Source organism: Heterocephalus glaber, unplaced genomic scaffold, assembly GCF_053883595.1.
Source record: "Heterocephalus glaber isolate CG9 unplaced genomic scaffold, H.glaber_assembly_v1.0 deba00001447, whole genome shotgun sequence".
Taxonomy (NCBI): domain Eukaryota; kingdom Metazoa; phylum Chordata; class Mammalia; order Rodentia; family Bathyergidae; genus Heterocephalus; species Heterocephalus glaber.
The window spans coordinates 3,436,562-3,451,413 of record NW_028258299.1 but is presented as its reverse complement, the minus strand read 5'-3'; the positions used below and the strand labels follow the sequence as shown (position 1 = coordinate 3,451,413).

General features: G+C 60.7%; 1 protein-coding gene across 6 annotated transcripts in view; it reads left to right on the top strand.

Moving 5' to 3' along the window:
- Chd5 (chromodomain helicase DNA binding protein 5) overlaps positions 1-14,852 on the top strand; it is a 47,851-nt gene that overhangs the window by 693 nt on the left and 32,306 nt on the right. For all 6 annotated transcript variants that reach the window (XM_004863734.4, XM_004863732.4, XM_004863733.4 and 3 more), the window contains exons 2-3: positions 7,828-7,955; positions 13,114-13,293. In XM_004863734.4, coding sequence (XP_004863791.1) covers positions 7,828-7,955; positions 13,114-13,293 — 308 coding nt within the window. The remainder of the gene's footprint in view (positions 1-7,827; positions 7,956-13,113; positions 13,294-14,852) is intronic.

Sequence of the window (14,852 nt, the reverse complement as noted above, 5' to 3'; positions counted from 1 at the left end):
TTATGTTGCTCGCCTAATTCGCGTGCAAAGGGCCGGTGCGTTCGTGGCCGCCTTGCAGGATCATTCCGGGCCAACTGCTCCCTGCTTGCTCCGACGTCTGTCCTCCTGCCCCGGCGGGGCAGGGCCTCACCCTGTGGCCAGTTCCACCCCTTCCTGGGGGACTCGATTACTTCTCTGCTGCCCAAGTCCAAGTCTGAGGCCCCTCCTGGACTTCAGAGTCTTGCAGGAGGCCTCGCTGGGCCGGGAATGTACATTGGCGCCCCAGGAGGCCAGCTGGGGTCCCCCGCTGCCCGGCACCTCAGGGCCGTGGGCGAGTCCCAGTGGTCACGCCCCCTGCCCGAGTCTCCCCAGCTTGTTCCCTTGTTTAGTGGTTTTGATGCTGTGACTTTTGCTCCAGCCGGGGCCTGGTGGGCACCTCGCCTTTCAGTCAGTCAGGGCAAGGTGGCAGAGAGCCCCCCAGGCCAGGGGAGCGGGGTGAGTAGGATGAGAGAGGTCACCTGGACCCGCGAAGTAGCTGACTCCTCCACTGCCAGGCTGGCAGAGTCAGACTCATTCCCTGGAGGGGAACCTGGAGACCCCTCACTTGCTGGGAAACCTGCGGCTCTTCTCCAGCCGGGGACCAACTCCTCTGTCAGCTGCTTTTCTGGTTTTCTCAGTGAGATTTCCATGGCGCTTGGGGTGTGGCCCTTTGTGGTTCTGATGGGGGCAGTGGACAGCTGAGCACATCAGAGGCCCGTTTCGGGAACTGCAGACCCCAGGTGGAGTCCCTGCCCGTGACCTGCCTTATCCTCTGGCTCTCCCTGGTAGTGTTGGGGTGCAGTGACTGGGGAGAGGAGCTTGGGGTCCCCTCCCCAGGCTGGTGGGCGCCAAACCCATAATGTGGTCAGAGGGCCTGGGTATTGGTCCAAGCCTCCCACTCACACCCCGTTGTCCCTGGCTCCAGGGCCCTCAGGCCTGGGGCTGCTGCCCCTCGCCTGCCGGGGCACCTGCTTCCCTCCCAGCCTCTCCACTGACTGCTGACCCAGAGCCAGACCCCCATGGTCCGCCCATAGGGTCCCTGTGTCCCCCTGGTTGGCCCCCAAGTGGCTTCTGGGACACCGTGGGCTCCGTCTTGCCTGTGACCTCTGCTCACAGATTCTCCTCCTGGGCGGTCACGTCCCCGCTCCAGTGGCACCCGGAGGACCTCCTTGGTCCTCTGGCTCGAGTGTGGCTCCACTGTCGACTGTCAGATAGACCCCTTTTAATGTTTGCTTCTTTTTCTCTTGTTTTAATTAAAAATTCTTTTTGGGGGGTGGTACTGGGAATTGAAGTCAGGGTCTTTCACTGTGCTATACCTGAAGTATTTTGAGAGTTTAACTAATTCATTCATTAATTTTTCATGGTACTGGGGATTGAACCCAGGGCCTTTGGACTGAGCTCATGCCCAGCCCTTTTCCATTTTTTGAGACAGGGTCTCTGTGTCACTAAGTTGCTCAGTTTGGGCTCCAACTTTCTGTCCTCCTGCCTCAGCCTCCCAGAGTGCTGAGATCTCAGGCATGTGCCACCAAGCCTGGTTAATACTTTCTTTTCTGGACAGCACTTCCTGCCCTCTGGAATGTTTTGCCTGCTTCTGCGTTGGTGGCCTCCCCGTCTGGTGGGATTCCTTTGCCGCCTGCCCTGCCTCTAGAGCCCAGGGTACCCAAGAGACAGCTACGTCTCAGGCAAGGGTCCCTAGGTTCCTGGACACGGTGACGGTCCCCGCCAGGCTCCTGTCTCCCATAGCACTGGCTGGGCCGCTAGCCCTCACCTGGGCCCGTCTGCAGCTTGGGACCCAGGTCTGTGGCAGTGGCCCCCGTAGGCCTGTAGCTGGCTGGCTCCGAAGCATACCCATTTGTGGCTGGAGGAGCTGCCAAGCTGATTTCTAGATCCATAGCGCTGGACTGGTCACTGCTCACATCTTTTCTTTGAGCTCTGCTCCGTCACCCTTCTCCCCTTTGGAGTGGCTCGCACTCCCCTCGTGGTCCCTTGTTTCCTGCCACCTTAACCATCTCTTCCGCCTTGGGGCAGGTGGGTGAGCGGCTCCAGGGAGGAAGTGGGATGGGTGCCCAGGGACCGGCCATCGGATCCCACTGGGAGTGGAGAGGGCTGGTCAAAGAGAGCATTTAAGAGTCACTTTGAAGGGCCAGGGGTTTAGCTCAGTGGAATGGTGCCTGCCTCCCAAGCGGAGGCTCTTGAGTTTGAACCCCGGTACCAGGGGGAGCAAAAACCTGGAGGAGGCCTCCAGATCCAGCAGTGCTCTTCTCTATTGTTATTTTATTTTACTTTTGAGACAGAGTCTCACTGTGTGGTTCAGGCTGGCCTTGAACTCTCGGCAGTCCCCTCCCTCAGCCTCCCGAGTGCTGGGAGAACAGGCGTGCGCCCCCACGCCTGGCTTCCAGCTCTGCTCTAGTTGACTGAGTGGCCTTTGGTGATGTCCTGGGCTCTCTGGCTCGCTGTCCCCACTTGTAGAATGGGACATAACGCTGGCTACCTCATAGAGGGTTATTCTGAGGACTGAGGAGCCGCTGCACTGGAACATTTAGGTCGTAGTACCCCGGGCATAATAGGTGCCCAATAAACTGGGGCTGGCACTAACTAGCACCATCCTGGGGGGCAGCTGTCCTGCCTCCCCATGGAGGTGCTTCTGAGACTTGCAGCCTCATCTGGTGAGGGCAGGAGGAGGGCTAAGAGCTAGGAGCCCTTGGTGGGGCTGCAGGGAGGAAGGGCAGGGCCCAGGCACCTTGAGTCTTTCCCCAGGAAGATGTGGCCCTTGCCCCCCTGGGACCACTGCAGGACTGAGAAGGTCCTTGCCCTCTTGGCCTCACCCGTTCTCAGTCACAGCCCTGCTGGGGAACCCAGGTTGTCCCCTGGCAGGGTAGTGTGACCACTCACCCCAGGGGCACCTGACTGGCCATGCCTCCTGTGCCCACGGGACTGGCACTGCCTGCATGGGCATCTTAGACTCCTCAGGCTCTGGGGCCAGGAGCGGGTAGAGCCACAGTTTCCAGAAGCCCCGTGTTTTCTTAGCTTGACCTTTTGAGAAGCACAGGCTTGGGGCAGATTTCTGGGGAGCTTTACTTTAATGTTCTTTCTGGGAGGAGGGCGACATAGGATGAGCACATTTTGCTCAGTGTCTTGGCCAGTGGCTTGGACATTCCCCTGTGAAGTTGATCAGGGACTTAAGATTCAGGGCTCATTTTGTCAGTCCATTCAGTTCCCCACCCAGCTCTTCATCCACCCATCCATGCATCCACTTGCCCACCCAAACCTACCATCTACCTATCTACCATAAAACCAACCAGCTAGTCATTTACTCACCATCCGTCCATTGGTTTACCATCCATCTGGCCATCTACCATCCATCCATTATCTACCATCTGTATGTCTACTGTCCATCTATCCACTCACCACCCACCTGTCCAACTACAGTATGTCAACTCATCTATCCATACACCCATCATCCATCCATCCATCCAACTATCCATCCAATCATCCATCTATTGGCTTACTATCCATCTGTCCACCCACCTGTCCACCCAGAAGCTATCCATCTATCTACCATGTATAAACTCATCTATCACCTCATCTATCCATCTGTCCCTCCCACTCTCCGTCCATCCACCCATCCCCTATCCATCCATCTACTACTTATGTGTCCGTCTGTCCATCCATCCATCCATCCATCCCTCCCTCTACCTCTGTCCCTCTGTCTGTCCACCATCCATCCACCCAACACAAATTTCCTGGAGTATTTCTGAGCCAGGTGCAAGCACACTGCATGGTATCTTAACTTTTTGGAGCTTTTTCTGCAGAAAACCCTTGAGACTTTCTTCCTGTAGCTGTGGCTGCTGCCGCCCTCTCCCTGCCCCTTCCCGTCTCTCTCACTCTGTCCTCCCAGCTCTTTTTCTCAGTCTTTTTGACTGCTCTGCCTCTCTTTTGTCCCCATCCCTCCCTGCGTCTCCAGAACTGTCCCCATACGGGCTGCTCCTGGCCTCTGTCCACTCCCATGCCCTGGGCCTGCGTGGCAGCTCTCCCTGTCTGCCAGGCCCTGCACTGCATCCCCTCCCCGGGCCCTCACATGCTCTGCTCCCTCCCTCCCTCTCCGTACTTTCTTTTGATGAGACGCCAGTGAGGTGATGTCTGGGTTTTGTAAATGTCATAAATAAATTATTAATTGCCCCTTGGGTGGGTGCTGCCCTGCCAGCACAGGCCGTGTTGTGGGGGAGGGCCAAAGCCCAAGGGAACTGTGGTCCAGGTTCCCCTAGATGGCACTCCTGGCCCACAGTGCCCAAGCCAGGGCCTCCCAGCCCCAGGGTGCTGTCGCCCTCCGTCCCTGCCCGCACTCTGAGCACAGCGCAGCGTCTGACTTCCTTAGTTTCTAATTCTCTCCACCACCCAAGAGAAAGGCCACAGTCTGAGGCCCATTTTACAGATGAAGTGAGAGGCCTGGCCAGGAAGGGACCCGTGGGGTCACCTCACCCCCGAAGGGTGGTGGCTGGAAGCCCTGCACCGCCCCTCTGTCCTAGTGGCTGCCAGGTGGCCTTGTCCCCTGCCTGGAGCTGGGTTGGTGCTGGGAAAGGGAGCCCCATGAGCTCAGGTAGGTGCTCAGCCGGGACTGTCCTGGCCGGATTTGCTGGCCACCGAGCTTGCGTCCCTGTTCCTGGCTTGACCTCCCCAATCCTTTGGCCACCCAGAATCAGCTGGCCTCGTTTTTCTCTCCACAGTTGTATGCTTTTCTTTTTGCAGAGCTCTGGCAGCTGTCTCCTGGCGCAGCCACTGCCCCTTCCCAGGGAGGCGGGGCTGGACCTGCAGGCCGGAACCCTCAGTTCGAGGGTGCGGACCTGGGCCTGGCTCCTCAACTCCGTGTCCCCAGGGTGGGGCCCAAGCTCAGCGCAGTGTGCACTGACAGAGTGCTGGCTCTGGGGGGTGCTGTCATCTGGGAGCCAGCACCGCAAGGGACCTCATAGGGTGGTGGGAGCCGCCTGCCTGGGTTCAAATGTGGCACTGCCACCTGCCAGCTGCCGAGCTGAGATAGGGCAGTGGAGGAGAACCTGTGAGCCTCAGTTTCCACATCTGCATATGGAGTGGTAGTTTTGTCTTATTTTGTTTTGGTTTTCTTCCTGAGGATTGACCCAGGGCCTTCATACTGAGCTACACCTCATGTATTTATTTTTTGAGACAGGGCCTCACTAAGTTGCTAGGATTTGAACTGTTGACCCTCCTGCCTCAGCCTTCAAGAGCACTGGGATGACAGGAGTGAGCCACGGCGCCCTGCCGGGAGGGCGGTCCCCATCTGCCGGGGGTTCGTGGGTGGCGCTGAATGAGGCAGCATGTGGGCATCAGCTCTGCAGTGCCACTGTTGGGTGGGAAGGGGCGCCGAGGGGTGACCCAAGAGTGCGGGTAGCTGGGGAGGGCCTGGGTGAGCTCAGCAGGTCCCTGTCTGTCCCCTACCCCAGCCTGCCCGCCCCTCCCCAGGCTGCTAGACTGCGCGCAGAGACACGGCTGGGCTAATGGTCCTAATTATAGCTGGCCGGGATCCATGGTTCCTCGGCCCTCGAAGGGCAGGGCGGGCGAAGCAGGCAGAGCCGGGCGGGCCAGAGGGCGGCTGGGAGCCCCTCACCTCTCTGCCCTGCCACTTCTGGTGGGTGGCAGGGAAGACAGCAGGGCTCCCAGGCACAGGAGGGGCTGAGGTGAGGTTGCCCGCATGGCCACTCCCAGGCCTGCTTTTAGGAGGCTCAGCGCCTGTTTGGGAAGGGGAAAGGGTTAGAGAGGGAGGACAGGACCGGGGCTCGGTGGAGACAGTGTGGAAGGCGGTGTCACAGGGTCCTCAAGGTGTCCGCAGGCTGCCTGTCGCTGTGAGGGGATGGGAAAGGCCCAGTCGCCGCCCTCTGGGGTCGGTTCTGGAACCTTCCCGAGGGGGTTTCCCGGGCAGATGGCCAGGCTGAGAGGGCCGCTGGGAGTGGGGGAGGGGCTGTCTGTGGACAGAGGGCCTGGGGCCGAGTTGCAGGCCCCTCTGGAGTGGGTGGGCTGGCGTGGACGCCTTCCTCCCACCCTGGGTCACCCCAGGCCTCCTTCCAGAGCTTCCCCGCTGCCCGGTGTGCTCTGCCGGTCAGTGGGTCGGTCAGGGACCGAGTGCTGGGCTGGCTTCCTGTCTGCAGACCCCCTGCCGGCAGAGGACAGAGTCCGGTCCAGAGCAACAGGAGGAGGGAGGCCCCCAGTGGTTGCATCAGCCCAGAGGCTGTTACATAACATCACGGTGTCAGCATGCCGGGGGGTGGGGTGGCTCTGGCCTCCCTCGCTGTGGAGCCGGGCAGTGGGCAGGTGAGGAGCGACCTGTGTCCTGTTGGCCACCCCAGTTCCTCGCCAGCCCTGACTGCTGCCGCCAGCCTCCTCTGCTCCAGACTCTTGGGGTCACAGAGCCAGCTGGTTTGAAAAATCCCAACCACCCCTAGCATCAGCCCAGCTTTGGAGTCAGTCTGTGCACTGGAGCCCTGCTGAGGCCACCATGGCCCTGCCTCCATCGTGCCCCTGTCTGCGGGGGGACACACCCCACCTCGCTGGGCCCCTCTCCAGACGGGCAGGGCGCTGTGCACTCTGGGGCCCCGGGCAGGACAGGACTCGCTCCCTAGATGGAGCCCGAGGCCAAGGGCTGCCAGTGTCTTCTGGGAGTGGGGTGTGTGTGGGTGAAGCTGTAGCCATGCTCTGTCCCTGGGGCCTGGGCCGGCACACGCACCATTGTGGAGGCCGGGGGAACATGAGCTGCGTCCTGGGCGTGCATATGCGTGTCCGCATCCACGTAGGTGGCTGTTGTGTCTGCCGCCTGTAGTCTGCACTGTGCCACACCCACAGCCGGCCAGTGGGTTGAAGGAGCAGAGTGGTAACAGCGCTGGCGGGGGCCTCTCCTGGGTGGACGTCCCCTGGGAAGCCCAGGAGCCCTCACCCTCAGGGTCACTGGCCGGGGTCCATGAGGCAGTGCCCTGGTGTTGCACGGCCTCTGAGTGCTCCTCCTGGCCCTGCAGCCCTGATGCCTCTCCTCCACCCCCAAGCCCCCCCAGCCTCTCAGAGCACACGGGGAGGGCCCCCAGGACAAGCTGGGTGCGGGTCACTGGCCTGGAGGGGTCTGGCTCTCTTCTCTCCCCCTGTGGGTGGACACATCTCTGGGTGATGTGTTGGTGCCCTGTGCCCCGAGAGGACCCTCCGTGGGGCATGCCTGCTGCCTGCTGCCCGGCCCACCCTCTCCCATTGTGGGCAGCACGGAGCTGCAGCTGCCCAAGCCCCCTGAAGCCCGCCCGCTCCCTGTCGGCCTTTGCAGTCTGGGAGTGCGTGAGGGAATTTGGGTCCTGGCAGTGTGTCAGGCGCGGCGGCTCTCTGAGTGCCCTCCTCTGGTGCCCGGCCGGCTGGGCCTGGCGTCCTGACCCTGCGCTCATGGTGGTGGGCAGTATGGCCGGTGGGCGCAGCGTGGGCACAGCCTCCCAGGAAGGGGGTCTTGTCGTGACACCGGGCCGAGCCCCACCCCTAGCCCTGGCACGTGGGTGCCACTCGGGTCAGCCTCCCTGGGGCGGGGGAGAGAGGCTCGCAGGGCTGCTTCCCGGGAGCCCTGCTGAGGCCTGATTGTGGGGCTCAGCTGCCCCGCTGTCGAGTTTGCGGACAGGTGAGGCGAGCAGCGCAGCCCGGGCCCGGCAGGTGTCCGCACTGGGTCCAGGCGGGCGCAGTGGCTGAGGCCGTGCACGCAGGGGGCCCCTGTGGCTCTGTGCGCCCACCCGTGACAGGGCGAAGGGTGGGTTAACTCCTCCCCTCCGGCTCTTCCAGAGGAAGAAGATGGGGGCCTGGAAGGCTTCGATGACTTTTTCCCTACGGAGCCCATGAGCCTCCCCAAGAAGAAGAAAGCTAAGAAGCTGAAGGACAGCAAGTCCAAGGGGAAGCGGAAGAAGAAAGAGGTGAGGGTGAGGGTGGGTGGGCGCCACAGGAAGACCCTGCTGACCGGGCCTTGGGTGCGACTCCCGCTCCCCCCGCCCCCCCCCCCTCCCTCCCTCCCTTTTCGTCCCTTCCCACTTTCCCTCTCCCCTGCCTCCTCTGTTCTGCAGCAGTGGGGACTGATTGAGCCCAGGGCCGTGTGCTAAGCTACACCCCAACCCTTACTATTTTGAGCCCAGGCTGGCCTCGTATTACCTTCCTGCCTCAGCCTCCTCTGAGCAGCTGGAGTTACCACCCCTGGCTGCACTGCGTCACCAGGATCGTCCTGTGACGGGACGGTGACATCACCATGCTGTCGCTTTGCTCACAGCTGCTTGTTCATTGGCTGTTTGGTCGGTGCCCTCCCTGCGTCCCGGGCTCTAGGCCCTGTCAGGTGCCTCTCCTGGCCGCCCAGGCAGAGCCTCCGTCCCTCTGTATAATACAGAAAGCTGGAGAAGGCTGTGGGCACCGGGGCTGCTGGCCCCTGTGAGTGCAGTGCTGAGTCTGGGGTTCCTCATCCTTGTCCTTTGCTTCCTGGGTCTCAGTGCTTCCAGGTGGGAGAGGTTGTGACTCAGGGTTGGCGTGTGTGCGTGCGTGCGTGAGTGACATTTTCTTCTCTGGAAATAGGTGGGGTGAGATGGATCATGGGCCACAGATGGGGAACATGGGGTCAAAGTCCTCTCTGCTTGGAATGGGACCCAGACACCCCTGGCTGTTATCTGACAGGCTTTGGGGTGCCATCTCCAGTCCTCCAGAAAGCCCTGCAGGCTCTGGGTGACCTTGCCTGGGGTCACACGTGGCCGCCTCCTGGCCTGCCATGTTTCTCCATGTTTCCAGGTTGAAGGCCGTGGGATGCAGGCCTTGACCTTCAGGTGGAGGCTGTGACATCTTGTTCTGTGGTCGCCACTGCCCTCAGCCCGGCAATGTCCCAGGCCTTGGGCAAGGGCTTCCTGAAGGAGCCCCCTGCCCAGCATCTCAGTTTTCTTTCAAGCAGTTCCTGGCACCTGCATGGGAGGCCAGGCCAAGAGGTGACCCCACCTAGCCTGGGGTTTCCCATGCAGCCCCTGCAGGGTGCACAGGTGCCTGTGGGAGCCCCACCTGGGTGGAGCTGTCTTTTTCCTCCTCCCTGCTGCTTGCAGCTTGGGCAGTGGCCCTGGCCAGGAAGGAGGCCGGAAGTGGGCGGCCTCTGGACACAGGCCTCCGTGGGAGGTGCTGGGGTTAGGTGGCCTCCGAGGCCAGGCCGGGAGGCTGCTCTCTGCTTGTCTCGTGACTGCCAAGGGCTCCTCCTTTTTCCAGCTGGCCCAGATTTTCTTTCCTGGAGACATGTTTTTGTTTTTGCCTCTGTACGGTTCCTCCTGCTTCTGTCTGCAGCCTTGCTGGGCCTCACACGGTCTCTCCCTCTGGCCTGAGCGTGGTCTTGGCCCTGTTGATTTCTCCCTCCCCTCCCCTCCACCCTCCTTCCCTCCATGCTCTCTGCTGAGATGCATGCTGCTGCTTAAAAGTGGGGGAGCTCAGGATGGACTGGGGCCCGGAGGACAGGCCCTGAGGTGCCCTCCCTGGATCCCTGAGAGCCTGGCTCTGAGGGCTGTCGATCTCAGGGGGCCCACAGTGTGCTGTGTCCGGAGGATCTGGGGTTCCTCCCCTGCAGACTGGGGCTTCACACCACAGGCAGGAGAATTGCACCCCCTTTGCCCCTCTCCATCTCCAGCAGGTGACCCCAAGATGTTGCTGGTGGGTCCTGAGCATCAGTTTGGGGGTGGCAGACAGCAAGTCGTGGATTCTGATTTACATAAAATAACCGGGCTGCAGCCGGAACCTGAGCATATGTAGATGAAGCTCCTTGTCAGACCCGAGCGAGTGCAGGAGGGAGAAATGATTTCAACCTGTACTGCAGCGGTTACCATGGCAACCAATTATTCAGTGCTAAATTATAACTGTTTATAACACTCGTGAATGGGAAGGCTCATATTTCATTCTTTCTTTTTTCCCTCTGAATCTTGAAGGACCCCGAATTGAGGATGACCAACTCGTCCAGCCCTCCCTTTGAGTTTAAATGCCTCCTTTTTCGGCAGATGAGGTGCATGTGCCTGGCTTGTGGAGGGGGTGGGGAGAGGGAGGCAAGAGGCCTCGATCCAGAAACATCTGCGGAGCTGGGAAGGAGGAAGGGCGGTGGGCAGCCCCCGGGGTCCCCTGAGCTGGTGCTGGCATGCTGGCCCTCAGTGGGGGAGAGTGGCGTGCAGAGCACCCCCCAGGGTCCGGGTCCAGGGTGCCTTGGGAGGGATTCCAAAGTTCTAGAGTCTTCTTCCAGCCCATGGCACATCCCCCAGGGTCACGTCCAGGCCTGCGGCAGCCAAAGGACAATGACAAGGTCAGAGGCCTGACTGTCATCGGGATTTTCACAGCCTGCGGTGAGGTTGGATGTTGGACCTGAGATCAGCTTATTAGGGAATTGTTGGTCTGAGCCCAGGTCTCCTCCCCTGAGTGGGGCGTGGCCTGAAACCCCCTTTGAGGTTTCAGGATATTGAAGTCTTTCTCCTTCTGGTCCTTGGTCCTTTCCTCCTTCCTTCTTTTTTGTTCTTTTCGGCACTGGCCATTGAAGCCAAGGGTACTCTGGCACTGAGCTACATCCCCAGTGCTTTTTATTTTGAGACAGCATCTCACCAAGTTGCCTGGGCTGGCCTCAAGCTTGTGACCTTCCTGCCTCAGTTTCTCCAGTAGCGGGGATTACAGATGTGCGGTGCTGCTCTTGGCCTTTCTTACCCTCTGGCACTGACGACAGTCTGCCCTCCAGGTCCTGCTGATGGGTCGCTTTGAGTTGTTCTCAGAATCATCTGTAGCTTTTCCTCTTGCCCCTTGCTCTGCAGGGAAAGGCTTTGGGGAGAGGAAGGAAGCCCAGCTGTGCAAGTGTCAAAGGTGTGGAGTTCTGCACCCCCTCTCAGCCAGCCCCGGTGTGGGGAGAAGGGCTTGGGTGAGATCAGGGAAGTGGTGCCTCAGACCACGTGGGGTTCACGTGGTGGAGGCAGGATAGAGAGGCCCTAGCTGGGCCCTGCTGGCCACTCTGCCTCTCCTGCACCCTGGGTCGTGCAGTGCACACTTCCCATCAGATGGATCCCTGGGCCGCCTCCCTCCCCCACTGTTGCCCCAGTGGCCCCTTCTTGCCTGAGTGTGGCCCAGTCGCAGGTTCTGCAGTGTAGATGGCTGTAGCCCAGTCCCAGTGGGTGGAAACGAGGGTACTGGGCCCAGCCGGTTTCCTCCAGGTGGTCCCTCCCTTCCAAGAAGAGTTGAGGTTGTCCTGGGTCCTCGGGGAGGAAGTGCATGTGGTACCTGGGCAGGGCCTGCTGGGGTCAGATGGCTCTGGGCTGGCCGAGTTCAGTGCTGGGGCGCCTCTGTGAGGCTTGGTCCTAGAGACCTGGCCCTTCCATTCTGCTCCTGTGTTTGAGCATGGCTTCTCCTCGCCAGCTGGCTGCCTCCCATGGCAGAAATGTTGAAGGCGTTTTCTTACACCTTGTGGCATCCTCGTTGCACAGATGAGGCAGCTGAGGTTTGAGTTGCTGTGCTCACCTGCTCAAGTCCCAGGCTAGCAAGGGGCAGGGCTCCCCTGGCAGCCCTGGGCTCCCTGGCCTCATCCCTGGTTGGTCTGCGGTCCACCCCTGGGCAGCTGAGGTCCCCTCCCCGGGGTGGCCCGCGGCCCCTGTCCGTGGTGCTGAAGCGCCAGCAGCCTCTCCCTCCCATCCTTCCCTTCGCTGGGTGGGCTGCAGCGTGCCTCCCAGGGGCTTCTCGAAGCCACTTGAGCTCTGACACCCACAGAGGAAGAGGATGTCCCTGTCTGACCCTCACCTTCCCCAGACCCTGGGAGCAGGGTTCTCCCCCAGCCAGGCTCAGGTGGCTTCTAGAGGGGGACCCCTGTGGCTGAGTCAGTATTCTGGGAAACACCAGGGTTCCAGAAAAGCCAGGAAGCCCTGCTGTTGGTGGCTGCCTGCGCCTCTGACTTGGCGATGAATGGTTGGAGGTTTGTGAGCTGGGAGGCTACGGGAGGCAGGAGAGCCAGGTGGTGCAGCGCACATGTGGGTGGGGTCCTTCCCAGCTGGACCTCAGGGCCCCTGGCCCCTCCACTAACCACTGGGACAGGCCTGTCCAGAGCCTCTCAGGGAGACTGCTGCCCCTGCTGCGCCTCATCCCCCCACGCCCTCCTTTTCCTCCCCTCCCTCTCCTATCCAATGCCTGCCTCTTCCCCACTGCTGTTTCCTGAGCTCATTTTTCATCTCTCCACTTTTCTCTCCATCTCTTCCCACCTTCCCTTTGCTCACCTTGAAAACAGTTCACAGCAATCACGGAGCAGTGAGCTCCAATCGAGCACGTAGGTAATTGCAGCAGCAGGGAGAGCCCTCCCCAGACCCAGGCCGGAGGAGCTGGGAAGCGTTGTCCACTTGTCTGGAAAGGCCGGGAGTAAACTGCTCCTGGAGAGGGGCAGACCCTTTCTGGTGGGGATGCTCTGGCTGTAGGTGCCCTTATCTCCATATAAATGGGCCACTTTCTGCCTGCACAGACAGGAAACTAAATCAGAGAAGCCAAATTTAAGAGCTGCCTGACTCACCTTGTTTCCTATTGAAGTGTCCAGCTTGGGGGTGTTGGGAAGGTGGGCTTCTGCCCCGGCAGCTCGGTAGAGCAGGCCAGTGGACAGGATGAGGTGGGTGGCTTCTGGCGCTGTTTACAGGGTTCTCTCAATCTGCAAGGCTGCACAGGGTGCCACACAAGCAGAGCTGCAGGCCTGCGGCCCAGTGGGTGCGAGTCCATGGATTAACTCTGCTACTCCAGGGTTTTCCTGTGCACTTTGGATATTGACTCTGGGCCTCACACCCCTAACCCCGAGCTCCTGAGTGGTAGCCCCATCGTGCAGCCTGGCTGTGACCAAAGCCTGCTTAAGGCTGGCTACAGTGAGCTTGCCTGGGGAGTCTCGCATCACCTGCACACTCTACCATTCCCTGGAGGACAGGACCTTTGCTGGGTGGGCGCGGGCCTGAGCTGTGAGCAGGGATGACTGGTCCTAAGTGCTGGCTGGCCCTCAGGTCAGGTCACTGCCGCCCAGCCCCCTGGCTTCCCAAGCAGGTCTCGTCAGCCTCAGTGTCCGCCTTTTCTTTCCAGGGGAGCAATGACGAGCTGTCGGCCAATGACGAGGATCTGGAGGAGAGGTCGGAGAGTGAGGGGAGCGACTACTCCCCCAACAAGAAGAAGAAGAAGAAGCTCAAGGACAAGAAGGAGAAAAAAGCCAAGCGGAGAAAGAAGGACGAAGATGAGGAGGACAATGAAGACGGGTGCTTAAAGGTGACAGCCGGGCCGGGGCGAAGGCCTTAGTGCTGATGGGGCCGCAGCCCAGTGGTGCACCCTCTAATGCGTCCTGTCCCACCGGGGGAAGGGAGTGTGCGTGCGTGCCTGTGGATGTGAGCAGCCTGTGAAAAGTGCCTTGATCAGAGTCTCAGGGGCGAGTTTGAAGTAGTGACAGATGACTCTCAGTGTCTGGGGGGATCAGGCAGCGTCTTGCTGTTTCCCAGCTGCTCGGCCTGGCTGGGCCGCATGGTGCACCTGTTTCCTGGGAGAGTGACAGGTAGTATGCGCTCCAGCTTCACATCGGAGCCTCTTGCTCGGGCCAGTTGGGGAGAGTCAAATGGGCAGAGGCTGTGCGTGGAGTCGGAAGGGCCCTCTGGAGGTCTGCCTGGCGGGGTTCCCACGCCTGAGAAGCTGGAGCAGGGCAGCTGCAGATCTTCCCCGTGCAGGTGGGAAACAGTGGGAAATGAGCCAAGGCTTTGGGGTCGCCTGATGCCCCTGTCCCCATGTCTCAGAGATCCCGCGTGGGGACTGTAGGGCTTGGCTCTGGGGCGGTGGGCGGAGGAGCTCGAGTAGTAGGAGCACCTTGCTCCCAGAGCACAGTGGGCACTGAGGCCAGGGCTGCTGGGTGGGGCCGCGATGCTGAGTGTGAATCACGGGCCCCCCCGACAGGCGCTTCTTGCTGGGGGTCCTGATACCCACAGCGCTCCGGTGTGCGGGTGGGGGTGTCGTGAGTCATCCGTGATGGTGACGGTGTCACCCCTCGCGTGTGCTGCAGGAACGCCAGGAGCACCAGGGGGCACCTATGGGAACAGCTCCAAGTGGTTGGGAGCCAGTTCCAGAGCCCTCCTGCTGCGGGAGTCGGCGGCTCTGGGAGGGAGACTGCCCGACCTGGCCGGCCTTCCACTGTGGGAGCAGAAGGCCTGGCTCCCAGTCCTACAGGGCAAAGGTGGATCAGGGCCCCGAGAACTGAGGGACACTGGGGCTTCTGGGCTGTGGGGCCCAGTGCTGTCCTCTGGGGATTTTTTTCAGTCCTGGGGGGATTGAACCCAGGGCCTTCACACAGAGCTGCATCCCCAACCCCTTTTATTTTGAGAAAAGGTCGCACTAAGTTGCTAAGTTGCCTAGGCGTGGCTTGAACTTTTGATTCTCCTGCCTCAGCCTCCAGAGTGCTGGGATGACAGGTGTGCACTATAGTACACGGCTCAGGGATGGTGTTTTGCTCCCTCTCTCTGCCTTTGTGGGGTCTACTTCAGGCTTGGGCGCGGTGTGGCAGCGAGTGGGTGCAGAACAGGTCGGGGGATGTCCAAGCAGGAGACTGGGCTGGGTCTCTTCCCCAGGAGTGCGTGCGGGGTTTAGGGTCTCTGGGCTGTGGGGAGCAAGGCAGCTGCATCGGGCGCTAACAGTCCCTAACACATCCCCACGTGTCCCTCTTCCAAGCACCTGCACTAACTTGTCCTCTCCTATGATGCTTGTGCTGCTTGGTGCCCATCATAGAGATGGGGAAACTGAGGCAGAGAAGGGCAACAACTTGGATGTGGCAGAGCCCGACAGCCCAG